This window comes from Fragaria vesca, linkage group LG5 (genome assembly GCF_000184155.1).
Source record: "Fragaria vesca subsp. vesca linkage group LG5, FraVesHawaii_1.0, whole genome shotgun sequence".
In the NCBI taxonomy this organism is placed as follows: domain Eukaryota; kingdom Viridiplantae; phylum Streptophyta; class Magnoliopsida; order Rosales; family Rosaceae; genus Fragaria; species Fragaria vesca.
The window spans coordinates 6458542-6475813 of NC_020495.1; the positions used below are offsets into that span (position 1 = coordinate 6458542).

Here is a 17272-nt window from a genome sequence, read left to right on the forward strand (position 1 = left end):
ATGCAATTGGGTACATTATCTTGCTGTGGCTGCTGGTGTGGTGATATACAGATATTTCAAGATGACACAGCATCACCATATCTCCATTATTTGGTGGTCACTCTCTGCGGCGGGTCCGTTCCTTCTTGGCCACTTTCCTCAAACTTCTTCCTCAAATTATGGTACTACTCGTGGGCAGGCACTCACCCACCACCTAGTAGGGGAGTGGTCCTTTTATTTCCCACTTTGGCTGCAATACAATTTACAAAGAATCTCCCCCCCCCCCCCCTAATCTAAATAATCCTTAATCTCTATCCAAAACCAAACTGTTTGATTCAGTTACATAGGCATTAGGTCATCTAAGCATATACAAAACCTCATCATCTAATACTAGCTCGTCTAGAAATTCTCTTTGTGAAACTCGAACTTGGTGGAGGTCCTGTGAGAAAAGTCCAGCGCCAATTGCTTCAGCTCCTTTGTTAGTGCCGGTGCCCCACAGTAAAACACACCTGCAGATTATAATACACAAAAGCAACAAAAAAAGATCAATGATTTTGCTTACTGGGACCTTGCACTAGAGCAAAAATGTCTTCGGCGACAACTTAAAGTTGGCAATGCTACTTACCGACTCGGCTATCAGGATGATGCAGTGCGATCTTCTTGTAGACTTGGCGCCAATTGGGTTTGGCGAAATGGGATTTGACGCGCGTCCCTGAGACTACATCTACGCCATTCTTGGCATGGTGGAGATTCTGAAGCATGGCTATCAGTGCTGACCTAGCGTCACCTTCCTCGTACACACTGGTGCAGTAGTTATGCAACTCAATCACACCCTTTTCATCCATCTCAGCCACCTCATTGAGGATCCCTTTGAACCATTCAAACGAGCCTTGTTCCCTCGTCACCCAATAGTAATAAGCTTTCTGGGTCCTGAACCCTTTATTGCTCTTGTTGCTCTTGCCATTACTGCTGCTGCTGTTGTTAGTATTATTACCAGCCCTCCCACTCTCCAGTACATCGTCCAAAACTGCGTACTCGTCTAGTTCCTTGTTCTTCAAGGAATTCATGTTGTTGATGATGTCTTTCACAATGCTAACCATGGGCGTGGCCCCGATTCCGAGGCCGACCAGCAACACGACGTCGTACTTCTTGTAGTCTTGTGCTGGTGCTCCGTATGGACCGTCGATTAGGATCTTGGGAAAGCTGGGGTTATTTTCTTCTTGCATGTCAGCTCTGAGTAACCCGCTTTTACCAGCAGCTGAAGGCTGACATACCTATAGCGACCAATTCATATAGAAAAATATAACAGTGAGATCATGCAAATTACAAAAGAAAAAGTTGCAACATTAAAGGTCAGATGTGGATGAATTACCGATGAGAAAACGGTCTTGAGCTGCCGAGTCCAATCCCCGAGTGTTCGAATGTGGACGCTTAGGTAGTCATCTCCCGGTGCAGAGGTAATCGAAAATGGATGCCTGTTTCAGTTCATTAGTTTAGTTATAGCCACAATGTGTAGTTGTGAACTAAATTCCGTAACAACAAATTTGTGTTACCTACCATTCGAATGGAGAAACTGCGGCGCAGTTGACGAACATGTACTGCCCGCTCTTGTATTTGAAGCCTTGCGGCTTAGACATGTGCAATGCAAGCACATTCCCCGGATAAACAGCAACCTTCAATGATTTAATATCACAATGTGTCACCAACACTAATGATTTACACAAGAGTAACGGAACAAGTTGGACTAAGAATTAGTTTTTACCTTAAGAATCTTAACTGGCTTGATGCTTGATCTGAAAAACCTGATCAGCCTTTCACAAGCGTAGAGGAAAACCGGCACTGCCAAATACATCCATGTCTGCAAATCCGCAGAAGTAGAGTCATTGTCATCATAATGCAACATCAACCTCTCATATACGTACATTCACGTGAAATAATACAAACACAAGGTACCTATTCAAAATAATTGAATTTATAGCCAAATGAAGGAGAGGAATTCGAACTTACCGTTTTGTAGTACCATTTCTTAGTGAGGTAGAGTCTAATGCCATGGAGTATGAGGAGAGCGTAGACTATAACAAATAGATGGTGTGAATACCAAAAGGCATTGAAACCTGTGAGTTTCTTCAGCGGCTTTGGCAAGTTTAACTTGTTTCTTCTAAACCAAGGAGTGGCCAAAGTGAATGCTATGGTCATCAACACCACCATCCCAATCCCAGTCAATCCTTCCACCCCCTTCACAAACCACCAATAATTGTCAGGCTGGTCTTCACCGAAGTAGGGTATCATGCTCTCGTACTGTTCTTCCGTGGCATGAATCAGCCTCGGAAAATCACACGTCAAATGTGCTCCGGCGTGTAATCCAACCCCGACGATTATTCCTACTGCAATCACCTTATGAAAGTTCAGATTATCATCGAACGGGACTACCACCCCCAATTTGGTCTTGTTTCTCAGCCAAGTAATCGTGTTTCGACAAACCGGTAACAAAATCAGCGCCATGTTGAACTTCAAAGTCTCTGCTCCACCTTTGGCGACGCAAACACAATACCCCATCACTTCAAATGCTTCCTTATTCTTGTACTGAATAAACTTGTACACAAACAAAGCCGACACTATGCTAATCCATAGCATCAAGACCCAAACTCTTTTCCAATTATCTAACAAGAAGTACTTAGTCTTATGGTAACATCTTTTAATTGGGTTGTTTTCTTGCGTTGGCTTCAGCTTCTGACTCAGTAGCTGACTCAGAACTCGGCTGTCGCTTACCGTCACCGAGTGGTGCACCGGAGCTTGCAGCAACAAAGTTTCCAAGTTTTCAACCTGTTAATCAATTATTTCCGAGTCAAATTAAACAAGACAATCAAAGACTTATATAAAACACTTAATAATTGTACTTGTGGAGCTAAACATACCATAATGTAGCCAACATTGTCTGGGTCAAGCTCTTCCATAATGAGCGCTGCATATTCCTGAGCTTGCTTCTGAATGTTGGAAAGTTTGTTCGCAGAAGCACTGAGACTAATAATCTGCATCCAAATTTCCATGCGCAATTAACATAAAGTAAGAACACATTAATTACATTGGACCAATTGTAATTAACAAAAAAATCAAACTAGCCGGCCAGGGTCACCTACCTCTCTGACTTCTTCTTCTGTGATTCTTCCGTCGGCGTCTTTATCCACCCTGCATGGAAAGCAATAATCGAAACGATTAGCTAATATAAAAACATCTTGATTTGCTGGAGATTAGAAATTAAGATCAAAACCACATGATGCTTAATTGAAAAAAGAAAAAAGCATTAAAAATTGTACATGTCAAAGAAAGTCTGGAGCCTAGAGTCGAAGCTTTCGTCAGAAATCTGCTCCCAGAACTCTCTGAGCTGTGCCTTATTGATGGCATCACCGCTAATGTTGCGTCTCCGAGCAATCGCCCGGAAAAGCTCGCCGGCGAACTCCTTAGACTCCTTGTTCATTCCTACGTACGTCATCAAAACCAAATTTAATTGGTTAATAACCAAAATTACGTGGAGATTATTTGGTTAGCTAATTAATTATGATTAAGTGATAATTATGTACCTATGCATTCACCGAAGAGAGAAGAGTTGAGGAGGCCATTGGAGTTGGCGGTGAGGTCGTCGAAACGTTTCTCGACCGAGGCCCAGCCGTTGGCGGCAGAGGCCTTGGCGGTGATGAACTTGAGGCTCTTCAACGCATGCGCGGTGGCGGACCTAGTCCTGTCGATGCGTCTGCCGGCGCCGGAGTTTCGCTTCGAGAATGAAGCCAGACGCTTCAGCTCCTGCGAGACCTGCCGTATGTGCGTCGACGTGCTTCGGAGGAGCGACGACCGGAACGACGCCGATTTCTTGCCTTCCAGAGTCTTCTTGGCCAGCAAGGCAAGCTGAGGATCTTCGTGGCCACCACCTCCGGCGGCCTGAACACTGTGCACGGCCACCGAGTCGTCGAGGATGTCGAGAGTTATCTCGACGTAAGCCTCGTCGTCATCGTTTTCGGTGCTGGTACTAGTCCTCTTCCTATCCAAGCTCTTAATCCTCCTCCAAGCCCCGGAGGAGGAACTCGGGCCGAGAGGACCGCTGAAAGCTTTCCTCTCGGTTCTCGCCATCACCTCAGAGTCGGAGGAAAGCTCTTGATCCTCCCGACGGCTTCCCATTTCTCAAATCCTAATCAGAAACTCAACCAAACGGACAAAGTTGATACAAAAAAATCCAAGTACATGAAACAGATTCGAAAAAGATAGAATGTGCGACTTGAGTCAGAAATGGAAAGAATGTGGTGGAGGAAGAATTGGCGTTTGGTGGTTCTGCTTTGAAAATAGAGGAGTGTATATATAAGCTATGGAGTGAGAATGGATAAAAGAGAGAGACGGAGAGGATTGGAAACACGGAGTTTGATTTTCAGAAGAGAAAAGTCAATCGAGCATGAGAAAAACTTTGATAAGTAAAAAAGAAAATGGAAAGGAAGGAGGGACACTCGGCGGGTATTGCTGTCTCAAATCAACACAGTGACTAAGATCGATTAGATTTATATATACGCACACGTTATCGTTTTTGGAATCATTGTATTTTTTATATGACGTTGTAGACGTTGAAATACAAAGATATTCGGTGGTTGACATCCCAGTTTAGTTCCTGTTATTCCCGTTTCGTTCATAAAGAGGTAAATATTGTTGCAGACAGATTATTTTCTTTAGGCCTTACTTAAGTTTCTCTCCTGGTTTGGTTATTTTGCTTACCCCTTCCTGTGTTTCCAGTGTTCCAGTTGGAACAGGTAGGAATGGGTGTTATGCGTGGTTTTCCGTTGTAGTTTTAATGTCATCGGAAAAAGGAAAAAAAAAAAAACTAACTTGATGTAAAAAGTGGTAGGAAAGCTCTCTGTAAATTTGAGAAGGTGGTAGGAAAAGCAAGCACCGAGTGCCGGTCAACTGCGTTGTACAATAATAGAGTTCAGCGCTTCCATTTCTTGCCATTTTCACCTTCTCATGATGTTATGTTCTTGTTGATTTCTCGTATTCGATTCTTAAAGGCTTAATTAAATCCACAACGAATAAGTCACCTTCTTTTTAACATAATTTCTCAACTTTGCAATTTCATGCATTTGATTTTCCCGTACTTTAATAGAAAACGAAAAAGTTGCATATATTTCTAGATTAGACATTAAAAACAAGCCGGAAAAAATACTTTGAATTCGCTCTTTGTGTGAGTACGTTGTTGAAATTTTATTACTACAAAGCTAGATATCTATATTATTCTTTCCTCAATTTTATGTAGTAGCTTGCTGAAATGAAAATGCGTGGAGAAAGTTGAATACTTTGCTCTTTGTGTTTATATCTAACCGTATAATCATAAAGTTACCCATTTTTAATTAGCATGCATGCCGTAGTTTGAAGTGAAAGTGAAAAAATGTGATTGCCCGACACACCCGACTTGACTTCAGACCGATATGCATCCAATCACTTTAGGGCTTTTGTTAGTTACAAACTACATCTTTCCTAATCTTTCTTAGTGGCAGAAGTGGAGTAACTATGACTGCTAAACTTCTTCGGGGGCGTTTCTAGGATTCAAATAAGTAGTCTTTGTCATGGTTTGAATCATTATAAGACTTACGAACTAAATTAAGGACAATTTCTTCATTATTTTGTACATGGTTTTGTGAGAGATATGATGACGTTAATAGTTGTCAACCAGTGCTGGTGGAGCTAATAAGGCCGGTGGATTGGTGAGAATAAACCAAACTAAAATATATGAACGTGGATTACAGAGACAATGACATTACGACTACATGTAGCAGACTTCATCGTGTAAATTACCTAAAAATATATATATATATATATATATATATATATACATACACAGTCCCTGGTTTTGATTTACTGTTCGTCACACCAATAAATCACCAATTCGATCTTCATCCACGTTTTGCTCGATACCCTTTTTGAGTTTTGAAAGACTTATTTCACTCTTAAAGAAAGGTTTACCCTATGTTGCACGGACACGGACATGAATATAACGACATGATACGTACCGACACGGCGACACAGCAAAACTCAAAAATTGTATTTTCGACACGACTTGGACACGGCAAATATAATTACTTATTTATATATTTCTAATTAATAAAAAAATGCTCAAATATGAATAAATCCATCACATTGCTTAAATAATGTTTTAAATTTAAGCAATTGCATAATTGTAACAAATAACATAAAAGAGAGTCAATATTTAATCTAAATGATGATTGCCAAATAGTTCTATCCAATTCAACACATTCATCAAACTGAATGAAAATCCGACTTTCCTAACCCCATAACAACACCAACTGCCTAAAACCCCATAACTGAGGTATTCACCCCAGTGCATTTGATTTTAAGCAAATGAGCTTTCACTTTAGAATGTGAACCTGTTAAATTCCCTCCACAGAAATTGCATGTAAAGGCAACATTTCCTCCAGATTTGTCTAACCCGCTGGTAATAGTGACATACTTCCATAGAGGAGCATCTAATCTTTTAGGCTTAGTTGATTCAACACTAGATTCAGTAGAGACCGCACTTGAACTCATCCTAATCATAATAATCCAGCAAAACAACATAAGACAGCAGCATAGACACACAGTAGCATAAGCACAGCAGCATAGACACAGCAGCATATTATAACATATTAACAATGGGCTTCCTCTGCGATTAGGTTTTAGACTTTTAGTTCTTGTTTTTTTTTTTTCCCAGTCAATACACGCTGATGTGGCGTGTCTCAGGCTGACGTGGAATGTCAGTTAACGTGTCCAAAAAGTCAACTTTTTTTGACACGCCACATGGCGTATCGGACACATATTTTGGTGTATCATGTCGGTATCGGTGTGTCGGGAGTGTCGGACACTCCGACACTCCATAGGGATGGAGTATCGGTGTACCATAGGGTTTACCAAAGGAAGCCACAGTTCTAATTTCTAAAGTAGCACTAGAAGGTCTCGGTATATACTTTTCTTTGGGTCTAATTCTTTGCTTAGAACGACTACATTTGCTTTCTTTAGACCACGCATATTGGAGTACGTAGTTCCTATTCCTTAAACGACAATCATATTCTAGTAGTAGTCTTGTACATTTGTATGTATAACTAAAGCTATCTAGGTTGGGTAAATTAGTATTAATCACTAATTATAACATACGCCAGCATCTAAATGTTACTAAATTAGTTGTATGCACGTAAGACCGTTTCTTACAAGAATCAAATGGGGGCAGAAGGGCGACTGTTGACTGTGGCATATATGGGAATTTCTACATTCCTTGGGTGATCACAAACGTACTTAGCTAGGCTACGTACGTGATTAGTCTTTAAATAAAATGGCGTAATTTGGGTCGGTCATCCATGTGTACGTAGAACGATATACGAGCGAGGCCAAGTGGTTGACGTCCAAAAATGTACTGATTAACAAACTAATAAGTATGATAATTAAGCTCAACCTTTGCATAAGGAATTACAATCTAACAAGTTTGGCTTCACACGGTACACGGGGTATATATAAATTAAATTAATGGTATAACTTAAGTATAAACCTCTTGTAGTTTCCAACATCGATTATTCGATTCCTAGTCGAAGAAAAAAAAAACATCCATTATTGGATTAGCCAAGCTATGTATATATAATTGTGAACGCTAGCTAGGTAGTCCTTGATTATGGCCATTTGGTCCATTTCCATTAAGTTTATATATAATTTTGGTCTACAAGCTAGATATGTACTGGAGTCTATATCATGGGTGTGAAAGTGCTTAAGCAATAAGTCAAGCAATTTATACATGATTACTTCTCTCATCATCTCATCGTCACTATGATTGAGAACGAAAAGAAGAGATTATATATTGGAACCCTTAATTGGTTGTTGATGATCTTCGTAATTATATATGTTATTGTTAATAGCACAGATGATTAATCCTATTTGTTAAAGAATAACTGATCGATTAGTGCATATGTCTTCTTTACAAGGTGATGCGTACAATCACTATAAATTGAGAATGTATCAATTCATTTAGTAAGATGGACTAAGAATGTTCATGCATGTTGAATTATTGTAAAGAGAAATAGCTTATGCGCGCATAAGGTATTGGGCACTTTCAGAGTCATTCATAACGTACGTATAAGGTACTATATATGCATGATTTCCTATGGAGCTAGTCAATTGCAGATATAATACTTGAGAAAATAATCTTATGACTAATTGAAATTATAATAATCTGAGTTACAATACAAATTGAACCGTCAAATGAATAGCTCTTAATTTTGTAATTAGTATTATGGAAAAGTGGGGAAAAGACATTTGAAGAATAAACTTCAAAATTCAAATAATTGAAAATCAATATCGATTACAAGCAATCTGAGAAGTTCTTAATTTTAGGTGTTTTGAATAAGCTACCTTGCTAGCATGTTACTATTTTCTTGATCATGAAGCTTCATCTAGGGTTCTACAACATAGAGATTGATAATTTACATTTTCTTGGTCGTTTTACATAATTCGATTTTTACGTAGTAACCCGTGAGGATGAGTCGTCTTCTTGTTGTTATCTATTTTTGATCGATCATCAATAAAAGCTTCATGTACCGCGTTTAAAAAAATAAATAAATAAATAAAAAACACGATTACATGCAAATACTTGAGGACTCTTTAATACTCTACGCTGGAATCATAGGATGAGAATATATCCAAATAAGGATATGCATGTAAACGAAATGAAGTCCCAACAAGAAGTGGATTGACTTCCCGACCAAAGCACACAGAGAAAATGGCCGGAGGAATCCGATTGACGACTGAGTGGGGCGGATGGGTCAAGATCATCATCTGGTCCGGTCTCCAGTCTCCAGTCTCCTCCAAACCGCGGCTGGAAGTTGGAATTTGCTTCAATATTATTACATACAAACGCGGCCTCACAATCACAAAGATATGTTCACAACCACCTCTTTATGCTGTACAAGAAAACCAGACAAACACAAAACGTATCTTTCTAATTCGTAGCTATATATATAATTATACATGGAGACAATCAGTACCTTAATTTCCTTAGACTGGTTTTACATGCATGATGAATCAGTATTATATCGCTATGCTCTTCACTTTGTATGAACCTTGCTATGAGACGTAGAACTCGTCATTAATTTTCAGAATGGTGGCAAGATTCGCAGCAGCTAACTACTGCTGATTAGTTAAGTAGCAAAATTTAGACCAACAAATAAATAAAGGACGTATGAGACTTTTAGGTTTGTAGCTAGCAATAACAACAAGAAACAACAATCAATCAAACTCATGCTGTTGAGAAGAAAAAAAATAGAAAGAAGAAACATATAAACATCTAGAAAACTTGGTAACATTTTCTAGCTCATTCTGTTGTTGGTCTTTTAAAAAGATGGAACAAGTAATTCTTTTATAGCAAGGTTAAAGGGGCATAGTTTATTAGACTTAAGATCATTCAATGCATTTTTTTCATGGGCATGCACTTTTAATTAAACGACATTTTATGTCAATATATTGATTTCACTGATTATTTTTTGTTTTTTTACACTCTCCTTACACTGGACAAAATAAGAGTCTGCACTAAGCTCTGCTGGACCTTCGATTCATGTTGTAGAAATTTGAAAGAAAGGAAATAAGGGAAGAAATCTTGAGACTGCATTATTTCTCTATTCACAGTACGTAGTTGCACTCTCTTTATACTAAAGAACATAACCAATCTTCAGCATAAACTCCGTTAGATCTTCAACTAGCTATGACTGCTAGGTCGTTTAATTAAACCATAAGGAAAGACTATAACACGAAGCAAAACATTAATCTCTTTGAATACAGTTATACACTCTATATATATAGAGGAAAATCAGAATTCAGTGTCAGCTCCGCTAGATCTTATTCTACTAAAAATTAGTAGAAGAAAAGGACAATAATGAAAATAATGTGAAGAAATTTTGACACGATTGTGATCGGTTTTCTGACTTTTCTCTGATTTCAGTTATGATTTATAACTGGAATGTGAAGAAATTTGTTTGCTTAGCCGATTACATTAAACAAATAACAGTTATGGTAAAGGTTAGCAGTCTCATGATTAGCTGAATTTTATTTACATTGAATTTTTGCATAGATGATCTTTATTAGTTAATCCAACTTTTAAACTATTAAGATTTTGATTTACATTGTCAAAAGTATGTAAATAAGAAAAAGAGTTTAGACACATCTTACATACTAGTCCGGACGTAAGTATTATCCTATTCGTGACTTAAACAATGTAGATTGAGGATGTACGAATACACCGTTTGAGACAGAGGAATAAAGTAATTAGATTAACATTAGGTCTGCCACCTGCTACCAAGCCCAAATGACTATTGGTGCAAAGGATCAAAATACCAAAATCAAAATGGAGAAGATAATCAACTACTAATTAATTAAGAGAGAAGGAAGAACAGTCCAGTATGATTTATTATTGGGCTCTTTTGTGCAACCCATATATATTGTATATCTCAATTTGAGTCCCGACCTTGCACAATTGAATTGGAGTTCAACAAAATGTTAGTTAAGCAGCCTATACTATACCTGGTTAAGCAACAAAATATGAATGAATCGACAGTGTCTTATATGATTTCATTGATGAACCATGGGCCGACTAACAAAAGTTATAAACACTCTTCTCACATCTTCGCTGGAAATTTTGAAGAACTTTTTTTTTGGTCGAGGAGTAGAGGTGGAGGGGAATATTGCAAATATTTTCTTCTTAATTTTTTTTTTTATTTTTCGAAATGAGGGGTTAAACATAGCCCAAGTAAGGATTTTAGACCATTATACAGACCCGACCTAATATCAACACCTAGGCTATGTTTGGTAACCATGATAGGAATAGTATAGGATAATTAACCAGATAAGATTAGATTAAGATTGGATTAGTTATAATCTTTTCACGTGTTTGGATAAGAAGATTTTGGCAGGATAGGATAAATAACATTCTGTTCATTGTTCATCATCTTCTTCCACCCCTTCTCCAAAACCATGCACTCCAAGGTCCTCAACGTCTCTGTCGGTGCTGGCCATGACCACAACCCTTTCGCAGCTCCATGTCGCTGACTTTACCATTAGAATGATGGCGATCGTATTCTTACTCTGACGAGGGCTTCTACAGCACCAGAGATCTTCGCGTCTAGATCTCAATTGCCAATCATGCCGGATCGGGTCGACGAGAATGATGACGGATCTGGGGCCCAGGAGATAAAGGATGAAGTCTTTGGGGCTGTACTGATCGGAGAAGGAGGTTGTCTTCGTTGACTGCATGAAAACGATCTCGTTGACATTGGAGGTGGTGCGTATGTAGAAGGAGATGGAGAAGCAAGATTTGATCGAGAGAAATTGAGGCGAGAGAGGGGAGAGAAATTGAGGGTTGGTCAAGAGATACGATATGATCGTCGTTGAAATCCTACACATATTATGTATATAACATCTCTTCAACAAGATTTCATATCCTACACTGACATGATTTAATTTTTCTATCCTAGAATAATCTGAACCACCAAGCATCTGTTTGGATATTTTTCATTTTTTTTGTCCTATACGGGTGCTAATCCTGGCAAACAAACACCTCCCTAGAGAATTCAATTTAGTCCATATATTTGATATATACCAGTTTCACGATTCCAAGTGAGTGTGTTTTTTTCCGGCAAAAGTTCACCTATGAATTTGAGTTAAATTATATATCAAGCTGTTGATATATTCGAGCCGGTCTTGCAAATAACTTAACCAAATTATCGATTGTGATGAAAGAGTTTGATCCTCACATTGTTTAAATTCTTTCTTACGTTACAAATGTGAGGTTCGATAGTGATAAATTTAGAGGGGATTAATGGTTTCCATGTACACTGCTAGTTAGAAACTAGAAAATTTTCATTACATTGCACGTAGCCTGTATTGTCGAGTAATGAAGCAAATAAACAATGAAATTGGCCAAACATAAATAGAGTTGGGGCTACAAAAACGGTGGTTGGCATCGCACGTAAACACTAGATCGACATGGTGCGTGAAACTGGTCTATTTTGAAGCTGGCTGGCCTCTCTCAAGTCTCAAGTCTCAACATTATACATGCACATATGCAGTGCAATTATATACCTGGATTTCTGTATTATTAAGAGAGTCATATCATCCATTAAATCATACGACACTACTTCGACCGCATCAAGTTAGCAACCACCAAATCGAAAATTTGGGACAGCTAATAACACCCAACTTATGAACGATGATCGGATCATCATTATCACTATATCAGTATCAGACCATATATAATGTGACAGATTTCTGGGTTTCGTTAATAATATTCGTTTTGTGAGGATGCTTAATTAATGGGATTGCTAGCTAAGAATAATACTTTATGTACGTGGCCTAATCTCAGGAAATCGAAACCAAATTGCACGACGAAACATTGATTAATCTCACATGTTTTGGCTCAAAGTTCGCTACGAACTGACTTAACAAAAACCAACTCAGAGTAAGAGCAGCATTTCAATTTGATTATTCGCAGCGAGGAGAGTGTAATCTTAATGACCCAGATGTCTAAATGCATATAGTAACAGTTATACTGAATTCTCCAATATATAACAAGTACTATAGATCCTGTAAAATATGTTGAATAGTAAAAGATCATTTCTGCAGTACATGCAGTAATTAGGATCAGAAATAAGGGTTTAGGGGATCCAATTATATTAAACACAGTGAATAATAAAAATGAGAAAAAAGAAAACATAAACATTTGAGCGAGGTCAAATTATTTGAACGGTTTCAGATTAAATATTTTGTTTGCTGCTAGTAAAAATGAGAAAACAAAACACACCATAGGACATTTGAAAAAAATAAACATACCGTGAGTCGTGAGATTTCATAAAATGTGTTTGATTTTAGATTATGATCTTTTGAAGTTTAAAGTAAAACAGACAATTTCTATTAAGGTTGATTTGACATGTTTGATCTTTCTGGTTATCAAAAGTTTAGGTGAGAGCTTGGTTACGCTACACCACCATCGTCAGGACAAACCTGTATCCTCAACTCTGAAGGACTGACAGTGGACACTACCTGTCACACCAGCCTCCAGGTATGGATTTCCACATGTTTGATCTTTATTATTTAGCTACAAAATCCAATTGAGGTTTGCAAACAAGGCCCGGACCTGAGATTTTTATACCTGAGTCGAACTCTCAAATTTGGGTCCTCGAATTATAGTTCACATCCATAATTTTTTTTTGTATTATGATTTTCAAGAATAAAAATTATAAACTCAAAAGTTAAATATAATACAACTATCCAAAATATTTGCATATCCACAAACGATTTAAATGATATGAACTTTTAATATTACTTTTTTTTTTTCTTTTACTCATAATATTGTATTAGATATGTATTTCGGTTGTACGTAATAAACTTGTGTGAGCCTTTTTCTTCTATAAAAGGGGTTCTTTCCCTTCCACAAACTGCTGTAAAAGACTGACATCTCACATTAACTTTCCCTTCTATTATATAATTAGTATTTTACATCATTGGAGGAGCAGTAAAATTTTCTTTTCTGGGCCTTTTACTTCTCTGAGTCGTCAGACTCTTTGGACTTCTATCAGGTCCGGGTCTGTTTGCAAACAAAAAAGAGAAGAAATGACAGAGCTTCACATGGAGAACTCGAGCAACTCACAAAACCAGGTTGGACTCGATCGTAGAAACTGATTGACCTCACAAGCTAGAGTCGTTCATAAGTGATCGCAATTATTCAACTAATTCCTTAATGAAGTCAACTGCATGGCTTAAACTGGGAGCTCCTCATGCATTTGGAAGTTGGAACATACAGTTATCTGGTTCAGGTATTATCTTATTAATCAAATCAATTTATACGTGATTTGAGGATAACATCCCTAGCTAGAGATGCTCGATCAGTAAATTAATCAGTGATTGATTTCCGAATTAAGGAGGCAATTAGAGGGAGGAACCTTTGATTCCAATTAACAGCCGACTTCTAATTATTCTAAAGAGATTAATCATCCCAGAAAAAGAAATGATTCTGTTCCTATCCTTCTCGTAAAACGAAAGTGAAATGCAACCATAAGAAAAACAGAAAAATACAAATAGGAACCGATCGTGTGTTTGATGCTTTACTTGATGACATTGTTTTGAGTTTGTTTCACGTATTGGAAATGAAATACTACCAAAATAGTCAATCAAGGATTTCCATGTTCGAATCAGAAAAGTGTTACGTTGGCCAAAATTGATGGAAGAAGAAGCCAAAGCCTCGCTACTTGTAGCTGTAAGTGGTAGAGAGAAGAATACAAAAAATGTATATGTAGCACTAAGCAAGTAGCAAGAAATAAGAGCAAAGTGCAAACAGTGATCCAGTTTCATGATATTTTCGAATCAGTGAACGAATGAATGGGTTGGCAATACCAGAAAATCTGACAAAATAATACAACTGGAGGAGAAGAGCAGACAGCTGCATGGTGTTTTGGATAGAGCTGAAAATTTGATTCCTTCCAAAAAGCCTATCATATCATGCAGCTCGAAATTTCCTTACCTTACACGGGTGGGGCGGCTTTCGATTCATCTTCCCCATCACATCACTCTACAGTCTGCAGTGCCGGAACCAAGTCTTTATTCCGACGGGGAAGTGATGCTTGTATGAAACAAGGGTCTCATGTTGGTTTTACTAGTTTCACCATGGTGATTTTCGCGTCCCTGTTTGTTATTGCTCTCTACTTTTGTGTGTCTTATATGTGTAGTGTTAGCTGTATGGAACTATGTATTCGTTATACTCTTGCTAAGATTCATAAGTTTCTCCGGTGTTAAGATCAATCGGATGAAGAAATTGTAAGATCAGAAAGCGTGTGACGAACAAATAAGCAGTGAACTCATTGTACTATCAAGAAGATTATATATGATTTCTTTAAGATAATTAAAATTGATGAAGAAATCGTCAAAACAAACATAAAGATATGCTTGCTTAATTAGCTAATAATCTCTACATTATTTTTGTTCCGACACTTTGTTATAGTATTTTATAAGTATTTTATAAGTCGATCGTTTACTTTTTAATTGTCGTTAGTCTCATTCTAAATCTCTTTCGACTATTTTAACAAAAAAAATTTAACAATACAACCGAACGTAAAGAAGTGTCGAGTATATGAATTAGGACGATTGGCTTTGCGGACAATTTCTGACTTCGCGGACAATTTATGACTTCTAATAAATTCGAGTTCCATTAAGTTTTAGTTATTTCTAGAATCATATGCGGTTGTTCGAGCTCGCGACTATGATTGAAGTTGGCAAAGAACAAAAAAGACGAGAGGATCCATTTTGATGTCAATTCGGTGCATGAATCGACCCTTTAAGGCATTAGGCAAGACGTCATTTCTCTATCAAAGCTAGAATTGGGAGTTGGACATCAAAGGCTCAAAGCATATATACAGAAACAGTTTATATTAATTTGGGGCATTTGGATTGAGCATACTCATGTGCATGTGCTCAGGTTTCCAACTGTTGCTAAGTCGGCAGACCTCTCCACATGTTTCTGTTCAAAGTCGTCAACTTGTTATAGAAAGACTCATGTGCACCCACATTTGATATCCAATCTTGTTAATTCCGGCCTCCTCTCGCTGTGTCCAGAGAGTCATTCACTCACAGGATTAATTAAACCTTTCTCCTCCTTCTCCTCCTTTAACTTTGATCACTTTTCTGGTCCCTCCCAAGATCTCAATCGTGGCACATCTTTCTATAGAGACGGCAGCGTCTTTGGTAGGCTCCCCCCGTTACTAAATAGTCCGACCACCCAATAACTTATCGCCACATATATCGATTTCATATTTAGGATGAGATGCAAGCATGACAGAAAGCATTGAAATTGAAAACGTATAAACAAAAAGAAGAAGCACAGAAGACACAGAGTCACATACCCGTGACGACGAGCTCTGATACCATGATGATAGAAACTATGGATTACAGAAAACGGTCGGGAGCGAGAGAGAGAGAGAGAGAGAGAGGGGGAGGCTATATTGTGTTTGGATGGAGGATTAGATTACATATAGGGACTCAAAATGTAGAATGATGTAAATGACTATGCGACTTAATTGCTATAAACCTAATATGGTTAACATACATTATATACAAAGATATTGATTTTGAAATTTAGTTGGTAAACTGAACAATAATGTTAACCCTTCCAAAGAGTTTTGATCTCATATCAATATAGCGGTAGTGATCATCTAAACTCAGTCTCATGAGTAGAGAAGCACAAAGAATCAAATATCTAAAAGAAATTTTAATAAAGAATCTTTCAAAGAAAGAGAAATGATAAATTAAGACAAACATATTCAATGAATTACCTCAAATATAGGCAAACAAAATGATCGAGTACTTGAACATATCATTCCTTCATGACCTTCATCTGTCTCAAGGAGGAAAAGCTCATATATCCTCCAGTACGTACATACACACCGTTTTCTACCATATCTTGAATTTTCCAATTCCGATCAAACCAATACGACCTCGCATGGTCCATGTGGAACCATGCAATCAGGATGATATAAAACTAATTTCGTGGGTAAAATAAACGAGAGCTTAAATATTTTCTGGATAGGGTGGCTTGCTTTCACCATTGTTGAGGGGTTACCATACCCCCCTGAAAAGGAAAGCATTGAACAGAGCTCCCCACGTGCACCAAGGGAGTAGTCAATTATCTGGGCTGCTGCTCCTCCTTAATTCCATAACCAATTCCTGCTCGGCAACTCTGCACCCAACCCTCACTTTTTTCCCATTTACTTTCATTGGTAAGAATTAAAGAACACTAGTTAATATGGGGGCAACTGTACCCATGGAATTTAACCAACAAGATCACCAATTCTAAACTAACATGTTTAATGTTCCATATTGGTGCAAGTTTTCTCATGATCCCTATTTATACTGCTTGATTTATTCCGTATAAGTTAGCCGTTGTTTAGTTTGTGAAAAAGATAAAAGAACTATTTTTTTTTATAAAAAAAAAGCGGAACGGATTCAGTACACCGAGGTACACCGGATCTAAACAGATTAAGCAAACGGTGGTCAGAGACAGAAAGAAAAAAAAATTTCAAACCGTAGTAAAATGTCATAAACCCAAAACACTGAAAAGGAAAAGGCAAGAGGACGATGTGATAGAGAACCCCGCCTAACTTCATCATCTCTCCCACCCCCTTCCCCTCCGATCTCCCCTTCCCTCTCCATTTCATCTCAATCTCTTTCAATCCCCACTCACCCCCACCCC

At 38.0% G+C, this 17272-nt stretch overlaps 1 protein-coding gene across 1 annotated transcript; it reads right to left on the reverse strand.

Moving 5' to 3' along the window:
- On the reverse strand, nucleotides 1-4191 carry LOC101306915 (respiratory burst oxidase homolog protein D-like). The gene is made up of 10 exons (XM_004299153.1): nucleotides 3558-4191; nucleotides 3294-3456; nucleotides 3117-3165; nucleotides 2895-3008; nucleotides 1987-2802; nucleotides 1742-1837; nucleotides 1537-1652; nucleotides 1352-1454; nucleotides 605-1253; nucleotides 1-488 (listed from the first exon to the last, which is right to left on the reverse strand). The coding sequence occupies exons 1-10, from the start codon at nucleotides 4147-4149 to the stop codon at nucleotides 379-381; spliced, it is 2808 nt and encodes a 935-aa protein (XP_004299201.1). The 5' UTR covers nucleotides 4150-4191; the 3' UTR covers nucleotides 1-378.
- Between the last annotated feature and the right edge of the window lie 13081 nt (nucleotides 4192-17272).